General features: G+C 38.6%; 1 protein-coding gene across 18 annotated transcripts in view; it reads right to left on the reverse strand.

Moving 5' to 3' along the window:
• Positions 1–352: 352 nt before the first annotated feature.
• Positions 353–13,176, reverse strand: part of EMSY (EMSY transcriptional repressor, BRCA2 interacting) — a 95,483-nt gene continuing 82,659 nt past the window's right edge. For 8 of the 18 annotated variants that reach the window (XM_081155146.1, XM_081155145.1, XM_081155148.1 and 5 more), the window contains 4 exons: positions 12,061–12,212; positions 9,577–10,140; positions 8,147–8,647; positions 353–5,286 (listed from right to left, as the gene is read on the reverse strand). In XM_081155146.1, coding sequence (XP_081011272.1) covers positions 5,092–5,286; positions 8,147–8,647; positions 9,577–10,140; positions 12,061–12,212 — 1,412 coding nt within the window. In that variant the 3' untranslated portion in view covers positions 353–5,091. The remainder of the gene's footprint in view (positions 5,287–8,146; positions 8,648–9,576; positions 10,141–12,060; positions 12,213–13,176) is intronic. The other 10 variants (XM_081155132.1, XM_081155147.1, XM_081155149.1 and 7 more) reach the window with 2 other exon arrangements.

The following is a 13,176-nucleotide window of genomic DNA, read 5'->3' on the forward strand; positions in this document are numbered from 1 at the left end:
CCTTTATCATAACCCACTGGACCCATCTAGTTGTCTGTACTCTGCTGCCACCACGCTGGCTGTCCTTGCTCTCTATGCTGCTGCCCCACTGGCCTACTCGAAGTTCTCCTCCCACCACAGGGCTTTTATATCTTCTGTCCATCTGCCTGGACAGCCATCCCCCCTCCTCTTTGCCTAAGTTTCTTCCTTCAGATCACAGCTTAGGCATTCCATCCTGAGGGACACTCTCCACCCTCCCCATTTCTATCCTGACACTGAAAATTTCTCCATCACAGCACTTAGTGTATTCAGTAATACACTTAGTTGTGATCTTTGATTGACATATCTCCTTTACTGGGCTGAAGCTCCATTAGGGTAGGGGCTTTTCCCCTGGCTGACAACTATATCCCCCATATCCGCACATAGAAAGTACCAATAATTATTTGTTAGATGGGAAGAAAAGATGCCAGAATCATTCAGAATCATTCGGGGGAAGATTGCTTATCAGCTTTTTTTTTTTTTTTTTTACAGTGGGAATTAGATAATGTGGCATTATAATTCATTCCGTCTTCTGCTGTTTTAACCCTTTGTGGTCGTTTGTCTACTCTCAGCCACCAAAGCTTTTTTACCGTTCTGGTCGTATGCCTGCTCTCAGCCACCACAGCAAGGAACCATACGAATCTTAACTCCATTCATGTATCAGTTCATAATTTCTCTGAAAGCTATTAATTCTGACCAGTACGACACCCATGTCCAAATTTAATACGACCGCAAAGGGTTAAGCCTCTTGGAACGTGTCCAAGTTCACATGGCCTGTCAAGATTCAAACCCAGGCCTGTCTGGTTAAAAACAAAGCAAAAGCAAGCATGTATTTTCAGTTATAGTGTGTATATGTGAGCAAGGAAGTAGGAGAAGATGGAGCAAGCCTTCTCACAAGTACAAATCTGATCCCATTGTTTCCACTTTCAATATAGGTCATCAAGCCTTGCTTACTTAAAAAGCTTATGAACTTACAAGCAGACATAGCAGACTGTTTTTTCACTGTCCTTTCTTGGAAAAGCCTTGCTCATATGCTGCTTTTTCCACTCTACTTCCTTATCTGGGATTTGTGACACATAATTGAACTAAAAAAAAAAAAAAATCAATTGAACACCTGTGTGAAATCACCCAAGGCTGGGAAAGAGATGATGATGTAGACTGACGCCAAATCCCTGTACCTTCCCAAAGGCCAGGCCTGTCTTTGGTGGAACACTCCTCTATAGAAAGTAGCAACTCCTGGCTCAGCATGCCTATTAGCATTTAATCTGTGAGTTTTAGTACATCATTTGTCTCTGAGTTTTCTGTTTATAAAGTGAGAGTAATATAAATACCAGACTTCAAAAACAGAGCGCCTAACCTTGTGTCTGTCATTTTACATGCACTATTTCATCTACTGTTTACAATAATCCCATGGTGTCAGAAACACATTGTATTATGGGTAATGTGACTTGCTCAAGTTCATATGATCAATAAAAAGAGGAGCCTGGGACTCAAATTTAGACCACCTGACCACTATTTTTTTTTGTACTATGTCTCCTATCCCAGCAGTTTTGAGAGAACCACTTCACAAAGAAATGTATTTTAAAATATTTTCAACTATAAAGCTCTACAGTTTTAAGAATATTAAGCAATTTTTTACACTAGAGAGGAAGAATTAGAACCTGATTAAGATTTTAAGGATGACAAATTAATTACCAGAGAACAGCTTACTTTTTCTCTTACGAATCATAATATTTTCTGTACTTCAAAAGTTCTCAATTTAAAGAATAAAACAGAAAATAATTCAATTGAAAAATGGGCAAAGGACCAGAACAGACATTTCTCAGAGATATATGAAGGGACAATAAACAAATGAAAAGATGCTCATCATCAGCCATCATGGAAATGTAAAGCAGAACCACAATGGGGTAGCACTTCACACACTAGGATGGCTATAATTTAAAAGACAGTAGCAAGTGTTGGCAAGGATGTAGAGAAACTGAAACTCTCCTACACTGCTGGTGTGTAAAATGTGCAGTCCCTGTGGAAAACAATTAGGCAGTTCCTCAAATCATTATGCATAGCTACCGTACGATCCAGCAATTGCACTCCTAGACAAATACCGGAGAAATGAAAACACAGATAAAACTTGTACACAAATTTTCATAGCAGCATTATTCATAAGAGTAAAAAATTGGAAACCTAAACGTCCATCAACTGATGAATAAATAAAATATGGTATATGTCACCCATGCAATGGAATATTACTGAGCCATAAAAGGAATGGAACACTGCTACATGTTACAACATGGATGCACCTTAAAAATACTATGCTAAGCAAAAAAAGCCAGTCACAAAAGACCACATATTATATGATTCTATTTATAGGAAATGTCCAGAAGAGGCAAACTCACAGAGACAGGAAGTGTTTCAGTGGTCGCCTAGGGCTGGGGTGGTTGGTGGTGGTGACGGTTTCAGGCGTGAAGGCTAAGGGGTACAAGGTTTCTTCTGGGGATTATACAAACGTTCTAAAATTGACTGTAGTGATAACTGCCCAACTCTGTGACTTAATACTACCAAAACCCACTGAACTGCACACTTTAAATGGGTGAACTGTATGGCATGTGAATAAAGCTATTTTTTTAAAAAGTTCATTATAAACTGCATTTTCAATACGAAGTATTTATCAAAGCTTACTTTAAACCAAATGCATTTTTCTTATCACCACCTATAACAGGATTCTAATATTTTTTGGAACATTATCTCTGAGTATCTTTCACAGGGATAGCTTAAAATTACATTTAATTCATGGATTTAAACATGAAATTACTAATGCTAAGATGAAGTACAAGGATGCCTGGAGATCCATATATGGTATCATCATCCACTTAATCAAGAAACCTAGGAGTTTCTTGTTTCCGCCTTCCTTGAGCCCTCATATCCACTTCATCAGCAGGAAGCCCTGTTTGTAAACTCAATAAGGGTAGAATTTTCTGTTTATTTATTATAGTACCCTGGTACTTAGAATAGTACCTGGCACATATTAGATGCTTAATTAATATTTGTTGAATAAAATAATTCATGCTGCCCTTGAAACTAACACCTTTAAGAAAAAATAATTTAAAACCCTCATTTGATAATTTGTTAACATATGCACTAATTTTTAAAAATGTAGACTATGGAAGTTTCATTTGCCATTCCAGTTGCTGAAACATGTTAAGGCTAAATTCTCAAAGGGAGACAGGTATGCTATGCTGCCAAAATATTTAGAAGTAGAATGTAATAACTTTATTCAAGTTTGCTCTTGTTACCTGATCCACAAATATTTGAAAGATATTTTATTTTATAAAAACTTACATCTGTAAGTAATGGACTGACCATAACAGAGGGCTTAATCTGGAATATAGGATATGCTGAGGGGCCCATGGACCCCTAAAATTGTATGCAAAATCTAACATGTATATTGGCATGTGTATCTTTTTGGTGAGAGAGTTCATAGCGCAATCAGATTTTCAAAGAAGTCTATGACCCGAGAGGTTAAAAAAATTACTTAACTATAAACAGTCACAAAGTCTTTTAAACACGAATTTGTACAATAAAGTAATATCCAACAGCTCCATCTATGGGTAGGTCATTATTACCTAACAGAAATAATGACAGCTACCAGAGATCAGTGCATCTTATGAATGCTTGTGTTTAAATCTTCAGTGTCACTCTAGTGGGAATTTATTAACTATAGTATCACAGTTTTTCCTTCCAGATATAGATGCAAAATTAGGAGACTGTTGATGAATTCTACTTACAGTACTTCAGCACCAAAAAATTGGGCAGTTATGCTGATATATGTATGTACAGTTCAACATCTGTCAGTCTTAAAACACTTATTTATAGTGAAATCTATATAAAACCGTTAAAAACTTTTCTATTTACATTTTTTAAAAAATGAAAAGTATAATTTTCTTTGCCACAACTTGTCAAAACTGCCTCTTACCCTCCCACCCTCTTACCCCTCACTCTACTTGTGACAGACAGTGATCACAAGAATCAAACATACTGCTTAAACAAACTGTGTCCTAAAAAGGTAGAATACTTAAAAACATTACATTTAGAACTGTAAGTGAACTATTTATACATTTCAAAGGGGGTTAAACAAAAGTATGTAAAAGAGTTGTCAAAGTCTCAGTCCAACATGAATGTGCAATTTCAATGTAAAGATAGCAACATATGAATAATTTGCTTTCCTGAACATTTCCTTTGGGTCAGAAAATGTTTCTTTTTCCTCTGCTTCACAATGAAACATTTTCTTGTAAGTTTTCTTTAAGGGGGGAAGGGGGAGATGGAAATGTAGGCAATCCTGGTTTACAGGAAATTTGTCAGAAGGAATAAAGTCTGCTTTGAAATGTTTACATTTAAATAAATAGAAGGCAAGTATGCCTGCCTAGAGCACAAAGAAACAACACAATAAATTAGCATACAATTGGTGAGAATGTACAAGCCACCCAAAAAGCGTTCCCCACTGGATAGGGACCTGATTTTCACCATCCAACAAGGATTCTTTAATGCCAGTATTTTTCTAGTTATTTTATAAACTATGATCTGAGCAAATTCAAAATGTTGAATTGGTTAATTCAACACTTCCAGGGATTTGCAAAAACATACAAGATTAAAAAAAAAAACACAACTGTTCCTGACACACTATAGTTTCAAAGTACAAACTATTCACATTCTCTTTTTTCCACGGTGTTTTGCTCAGTAGAAAACAGTTGAGGAACATTCACAGAAAGTCTCTTTCCATTGCAAGACAAACTTTTCCATCAGCCATGGTCCAACAGAGGAAGAATATCAAGACTTATGCCACTGCTGCAGATGTGCATCTTTTTTTCTTTTTTCCTTTTTCTAAAACTACATTCCCCTGTGAGTTTTATCTTGTTTTAAAATGCTGCTCCTGCAGCAATTCTTGCTGAAACACTGCTGCTGCGGGGTCTACAGCCTAAGCATGGGCAAAGTGCTTTCTTTAGACATCAAAAATACAAGGGCTTCCCTGGACACTTGGTAACCAAGTAGGTTTTAAAGTGCACTCCTGTGTCCAAAACACTAGGACCGTTCAGCAGAACTCTGAGAGGGGCTGGGCTCAGTTCCATCCTCTGTGCTACTGTCTATGTCCTGTTCCATTGCCGTTTCATCATCATCCAACTGCTGACTGGTGAAGTTGTTTAGCTCAAGGAGCCCGCTAGGCTCTACTACCACATTGGAGCTGGAGTGACAAGGAATAGCATACTGAGGGATGGCCTGGAAGAGAAGACACAGGAGAGAAGTTTTATGGTAAGAAAAGGTAACAGAAGGATCTCTCTAACAACACTAAAGAAGGAAAAAGGAACCTGACATTTACTGGACAATTACTACACGCTAGGCACTGTGCTAGGTACTTTTACATATGATACTCTACTAAATCCCCATAATATAACACTATAAAGAAAACACTTCCCATTTTACAAATGAGGAAACTAAGAGGGTCAGTGACTTAATCAAGGTCACACAGTTGGTCAGGGTTAATGTCAGGATTCAAAGCCAAGTCCTATAAAATTCAAAGTGATCTTTCTACTCCTTGATGGCTCCTCTTCTAACAAAGGAGGCTGAAATCTGTGCCTAATTCAAGAGAGAGACTTTGAAGCACATTTTCATTTGATCATTAAGCACATTTTAAATGTATATGTAGTCAGGTTTTTTGTTTACCTCCCTGCCCCCCCCAACCCCCCACCCCCCCGTTTCATATAGCTAACCACTGTGAAAAAGCCTCAGTCAGGAAACCAGAACTTTTGTTTAGCTCTGGCTCTAACCATGGACCTTTAAAAAGTCACTTCACCTCCTTGAGTATGCTCTTGTGTAAATAAGATAGTTGGAGAAGATATACTCTAAAGATCCTTGCAGTTTTAAAATTCTATGAATTCCACATATATAGACTCTTTCAGGATAGTATATATATATTCATCTTGTTTATTACTGTATCCTTAGCACCTAGCACAGTACCTGGAACATAGGGGCTAAATAATATATGTGGAATGAATGAACAAATGAATGAATGAAATACACATTATCTCTGTCTACAAATAACCATACTTTTCATTCAAAGCATTTAATATCAAAGCACTTCTGCAGACTTCTTTCACTCATCCCCATAGGTATTTTTCTGAATTAGCAAAATCAGTATGTACTTCAGATCAAAGCTAAGTACAACTAATAAGATCTGAAAATGTTCTGACAATGTATTAATGATGATTATAATAACAGGAGTTATCTTTATTGAGCCTACCAGACACTTGACCAGCTGCTTTCTATGCCATCTTCTCCCCTAATCCTCAAAACAACGCCGTAAGGTGAATGTCACTGTTTCCATTTCATAGATAATAAAACTGAGGTTAACTCTGTTGCTCAAAGCCAAAATGCTGGTACGGAGTAGAGGTGAGATTCAAATCTAGGTATTTCTGACTCCAAAAGCTTGATTCTTAATCACTATGCTGCCCTTCACTCTGACGTAGCCATCTAGCACATGATACATGCTGAAAGTTAGCTGAGTATTCTGTGGAAAAACTATTAATTAGCCTATTCCTTCTAATGCTTACCTGGATGATATCCTAATACATGCAATAGGCTGTATTTTCACCCCTGTTCATAAAGTGCAGAAGCTGATTTTCAATTAAGCTATCCAAAATTATTTTCAATTTAGTGAGTACACCAATTTAAACCCCCAGGAACCCAGTAAGTTTTAGTAAAAATAGTAATAGCTACCATTTATTCGGCAATCATTGTGAGCCAGGCACTGTGCTAGGTGCTTCATCTCAATTTTACATAATCCTTACGTCCATCGTGTAAAGTACGTGTACCTTATTCCCATTTTACTGATGAGGAGACTAAGGTACAGTGAAGTTAAGTAGCCTTGCCCAAAGTCACACAGTGAATGGTAAAGCCAGGAAACCATTCCTTTTTCATTATACTCTACCTCTTCAGAGGAAGAGAAAAAAACCACAACAAATTTCTTTGTCAAAGATTAATTAAACACTAACATTTGTTTTAATAGGGAGAAACAAATTATTTGAAAAATTCAATGGCCAGTTCTATTTGCCTTTAAGCATTTCCCCCATATTTAATTATATTGTATTTGGACTGATATTGGTTAATTTGCATTCTCTCATAGCTTGGCATCATGGAAAAGGGAACGTTTACCATGGAAAAGGGAACTTCCAAGTGTGAACCTATGGTAAAACCCTAGACTAGCCACATTTCATCAATCTAAAAATTCTCAATTAACTAAAATGTGTTGCTCTAATACCTTCTGAGATAAGTATCAGTTTATCAAAAGATGACACCTGTCAAGAAAACAGCCTGGTACTCTGCAAGGGGAGAGGGAAAAAAAACACAATTTCTAGGGGTTAGTCTTAACTAAGTAACTCCTCAGTCTTGATCTTTTATGCATGATGAAAGACGAGTTTAGAATGAAGGGAATGTGAGACATTATGTTCACTAGCCTGTACTTACCAAAGCAGGGCAGTAATCATAACAAGATTTTTCAATAATAATGATTGAAATAAAAAGCAAAGCTTTATGGTTAATCCCAAGTTAGACATAAAATTAAATTATTTAGAAAATTTTCTTACAACATGTTTCTCCAGACATTTCAGTTAATTGAGTTTTTATTATCCTGAAAACAATAAATTTGGATCAAGATCAAGAACTGTGTTTTTCCAAGGAAACAGCCCCTGAAATGTACTTGAAATATAAGTACAATCCAATTATATCCCAGGAGTGTCTGAGCAAAGATTAGGGAGTCTAAAACTGCCCCCAGGAAGTTTCAGGGGTGACTTGCTGAATTAACACTGGGAAGTGAGGCTTACACCTATAAATCAAGCTGACATATGGGCTCAGGGCCCTTGACCGTCTCTAAGGTGTGACAATGTCCAACAATTTTTCCAGGACTCGCTTCTAAAAAATAAATATAAAATTATATATTTGAGTAAGTATTAAACCAAATTTGTCAAACACCATTTCAAAGTAATTTCTGTCTTTTCCCCATGTAGGTTTGACTCTTCATGTGATACCCCAAAACACACCACCCTCAAGATGCCCGAGTTCTCATGTTCCTTCTAATTCTTACCTGGATGATAATTTCTGCTGGGCTCTCTTCAGCTTTCTTTTGGCCTACATTCTGAATATGCATGAACTGGCCTGTCGTCGGCACTCCCGGTGCATCGATTTTCCTTGTTGTTAGGGGAGGGCCAACAGCAGATGGACTTGAACAGGACTCTCTACATTTCTGTTGCTGGGCAGTGCAATTTGCCATCCCTGCCACCACTACGTGGGTGGAGGTTAATGATCCTGTTTCACCAGTGAGCATACTAGTGGCAAGAGCCTTCTTTGGGGGATCCACTACCATATGCTCTACATTTGTATCAATCTGAGCTTCCATCAAAGACATTTTCAAAATGTCTGACACTGCTGTCTTCTCAGAGGCCTGAATGGGAGATATGCTTGTAACTGGTGATGTCAGCTTAGGCACAGAACTGCCACCAGTTATCTTTGTAACTGTGGGTGGCTGGCGCCCCTCAAAAGTTATCTTTGTAACAGAGGATCCTTGTGTTATAATTGGCTGCTCCACCTGAAAACAAATTGGGGTTGTGTGTGTTACAGCTACATCTTTTTGAAAATCTATCAAACACCCCAGACAATATGGCAAAAGAAACATTCGTGCGGTATACTAGGAAGACATTTTGAAGCTTGGTGTTTCGATAAGAGGGCTGGGTAGGAAAGTAACTGGTTACTTTTAACGAACCTAGGGAAAGAGGAGGGGTCGAAAGAACCTTTGTTCAGCCAGCCAAGGTTCATAGCAGTAAAGAAAAAAAGTCACAGCAGCCTTGTTTTCCTTTGGGATATATATTCCCACACAGTATACCTTCAACCTGTCTCAAATTATTTCATATAATCTCCGGTTTTTTAAAATAAAAAGGTTTTAAAAAATATTTTGCTTCAAAATACATTTATACAAACATATTCTATATATATATATGTATCTGTAATTTACACAAACATACGTCACTCCAAAGCCACTGATTTTCCCGAATATGGTTTTTCTTTCAAATATCCACAGATAATTTATTAACTAGAGGGTGATGATGTAAACTACAAAGAAGATGTTCAATGAAGCTCCTTAAAAGACTGTAGTTTACTTAGCATTATTGCCACAGATGTAAGAATTTACAGGCATGGAAATAAATATTTTATACCTAAATAAAAATAATTTAGGGATATTGCTTTTATGCACTGTTGATCAATGCTGAAGTGATTTCATTTTTTAAATGCCTGGAAAATCGAGTTCTGAGTGCTATGATTTTTTTCCTTCCTATATTAATGTGTGCATTTCTTCCCTATTGTCAACCTCCTGATGGGGTAAACTAACACCAGCGTAATGAGGCTTTCGAGTTTCCTCTTGCCAGGAGAAAGCACTGCTAATCACGATAGGGTCGTGATGGTTTCATTTTTTCCGTGAACAGAGAAGTTTAACTTTGCATGCTATCAATATTCCGTTACCTGGCTTGCCGGCTGTTTCTCTGACGAGGCTGGGAGCGCCATTTGGCTCTGGGGGGTTTGGGGTTGCACGTAGATTTTTGGTTGGTTCGGAGCCTGCTGCAGTTTAGGGAGCTGCTGTGTGGTTTTCACTGCAAGCACCTGTACTACAGTTTGCGGGGGCTGTGCCATTAAGGTAGGAAGCTGCCTGTCTTTGGCCACGATAGGATGCTGTGTGTGCTGTACATCTGGCTTGGGCTGTGCTTGTTCTTGCTGGAGAGGGGTGAGTTTTTGATGCCTGATGGAAAGCTGGGGCATTTGCGGGAGTTTGTGCTGGAGCTGGTCTGCCTGCAGGTGGATGGTCTGCTTCTGTTTAGTCTGGAAGCACTGCAGAGTTTTCACTTGCAGCTGAGTCTGTTCCAGCTGGGGCTGGCTAAGTTTCTGCTGTTTAGCGGACTGTGACTGAGTCAGGGCAGATCGGTAAAACAGACCTGTCTGAGGGTCTAAAGTGTCCATCTCTTCAACCTCGCCCTCCTCAGTTCCAAGTTCCTCGCTGTGTTTGGTAAAAGCAGTGTGACTGCTTAATGCCTAAGTAAAAAAGGCACAAATAAGAATGAAATAAGAAAAACACCTACATTGCTACATTTTCCTCAAACTGGAAAATACTTGGTTATGAGATTCATGCAAAAATTTTCAGAGGGAAAAGCCTAAAAAGACAAAGAAACCTCAAGGTTTCCAAATCTAAAGAGGACTTTACACTGAGACTCTCGTAATTTCAACTCTCAGACATTAAGTACTGTAAAAACTGGTCTGCTAACTTCTGTAAGAAACGTTCGAGAAGGCCCAGAACTTACAGGTGAGAAGAATAAGGCTGCTCTGCAAGCACAGCCCAACACAGCAAAAGAAGAAAAGGCTCCCAGGCTCAGGACACAGCTCTCCAGCCTGGTTGTCAGAGATGCTAAACATCCAAAGAAAGATGCAACCCAGGAGTGAGGTGTCCAGAGAAAAGCCAAGGTTCAGAGAAGCCCACTTTGGCCATGTGCATGTCCAACACTGTCCGGAAGGTAAAAATTGTTGCCCGAGGGGCATGCCCATCCCAGTCCCCACAGAGGGCCTCTGCTCAGAGTGGAGATGGTTTATCAGACTTCACGAAGGTCTGTGAAAGCACCCTCTGCACTAGCCCTCTTTGCCCCCGTGCTCAGATTCCAGGCCACCAGGCAACAGCTTCCCGGAGACCTGGCTCTCTGGAGGGAAGGAGAGGGAGGAGGGGACAAGAGCACTTCTGTCCGTAAAAAAGGAGACTGTCTGGTGTGAGTTATAATAGTGTTGGGAAGAGGCATCGATCTTGAGTGACATGGTTAGGGCCGGCCTGTCTGACTTCTCTGGGTGTCTTGAGAAAGGTCAATGTCAGGACCGGCCAGATGAGGGTCAGACTCCAGGCTGAGATCTGACACCTAGCAAAACCTCTGGCCATCTGGCTTCCCTCAGTGACACAAGATCCACTCCAACCCATCCTTCCTGCTACCTTGTCATATGCTACACCGCTACTCTAAACTTTAAAACTTTGAGATTTAATTAAAACCCTCCCCTATCTCATAATGAACTTACACATACAGGTTTTTAATTCAACAAATTCTTCATTGCCTTTCAGGTAGTTTGCCTACCATTAGGGTCAACTGCTACTAGTAGTCAGGTGAAGGTGATTTATGTGAATACTAATAAATCATGCTTAAATCTGATATCTATGATATCGCTTTATAATAAAGGCAGGCTGCTTTGGGTTTAGATCCTGGTTCTGCCACCTAGGATAAGTTACTTAACTTCTGTGAGTATGAGTTTCCTCATTTGTAAGAGGGATAATACATCCACCTTACATGATCATAGAATTAAACTAGTGTATTTAAAGCCCAAAGCACAGTATCTGACACAAAATCAACTTATCGACATGTTTCCTTCCTTTTTCCCATTATCCTTGGTATTAGATATTCTGTTTTAATTAATTCATTCTCCTTACTACTGAGTCTTTTCCTTTTTAACTGATCACATATAGTAAAAAAAAAAAGTCAAATATTTATTTACCTACTTATTCTTAATGCTCCCATGAGGATTCATTATAAAAACAAAAAGTAAAACAAACAAAAACACTACGGCAGCAAACAGTGAAACAAGCCAACTTCTATTTCCTTTGAAAATCTTACCTCAGTGATAAGTTCTTCCGTAACAATAAAAATCATAGTAGCAGTGACCAATTATGATGTCATAAATTCATCTAGATAGCCCCACCCTTTCAAAATAGTAAGAATTCACAGAAAATCCAAGAATACTATTTCTTAATTACTTTCTGTTAAGACTTTCAATTCATTTCCTCTATTCACTCCTCACAGACAAAGGAACTACACAAACACTCTCTGATTCAGTTATTTCTCCTCTTATAATAGGAGGTGAAACTGAACCTTATTTCAGGAAAAATGCAGTTACAGAAGGTAGGGGGGGGAAAGAAGATACAACCTGCTGCATAATGTGGGTGATTGCTCCTGGGGAAGATGCTGGGATGGACTTCACCACCACTGAAGTCTGTGTTGCAGTCTGTGACTGAGCCACATGCTGGAGCAGCGTCCGCTGGGGCTGGGAGGGCTGTTGGGGCTGGGAGCGATGGCTGACTGAAAATAGAGGAGGTGATGATATTTCTCCAGAAATCACTATAGCATCTATAACCAGTAGTCATTTTAAACAAATTCCTGTGACACTGTGAACTAGGAGGCAGAAGACCAGAGTCTGCCCATCTAAGAGCTGTGTGACTCTGAGAAAGTCACTTACCTTCTCTGAGGCTCTGTGTCATTTGTAAAATAGGAATAACAGAGCTATTATAATGATGAGATGAGAAATGTATGTGGAAGTGCAGTGAAAACTACCACCACAAAGAAGGAACAAACCCCTTAGAGTTACATTCTCCTATGAGTTGCACTCACTTTCTCCAATGATCTTTATCCCACTAAGTAACAAAAAATCATCAATTTCTGTAATTGAATCCCAGATTAATTTCTTTAATGATAGTAAGACAATACAAGTTTACTTAATCTCTTGATTCTGGTTCCAAATGCAACAAACACCAGAAGCATCCACTCCTTTATATGAAGTGACACTGTCTCATAGCCTTACAGTTCCTAAAGATGAAAGAGGTCAAGATGATACTGCAGAGAGAGTGTCATCACTGTCACACCTGGATTCTGCCCCACTCTGCCACCAACCAGCTATGTGAATTTGAAGAGGTCACTTAAACTCTATTTAACCTCTAAAACTTAGAGATTTTATTTTGTTTGATTTTTCTTTTTTTAATGGGATAATAAAAATTTGTTTCTACCTACAAGAAGACCAAATGAAGTAATAGATTGAAAATGGTCCTTAAATTGTTAAGTACTAAAATACAAAGTTAACAAAATAGAAATATCAGTGTTCTTTCATTTTCTCAAATTTAGCTCATCTGACACAAATGGGTAGTAAGAGTACAGACTGAAATAAACCCACTTCTTTTTCTCTTGCTATAAAAGGTCCCATGGAGTAAACTTTATTCATCTATATTGATGCCAAGCGATCACATTTTACCAGCCTGAATTTCAACATTTT

Source organism: Miniopterus schreibersii, assembly GCF_964146895.1.
Source record: "Miniopterus schreibersii genome assembly, chromosome: 12".
In the NCBI taxonomy this organism is placed as follows: Eukaryota; Metazoa; Chordata; class Mammalia; order Chiroptera; family Miniopteridae; genus Miniopterus; species Miniopterus schreibersii.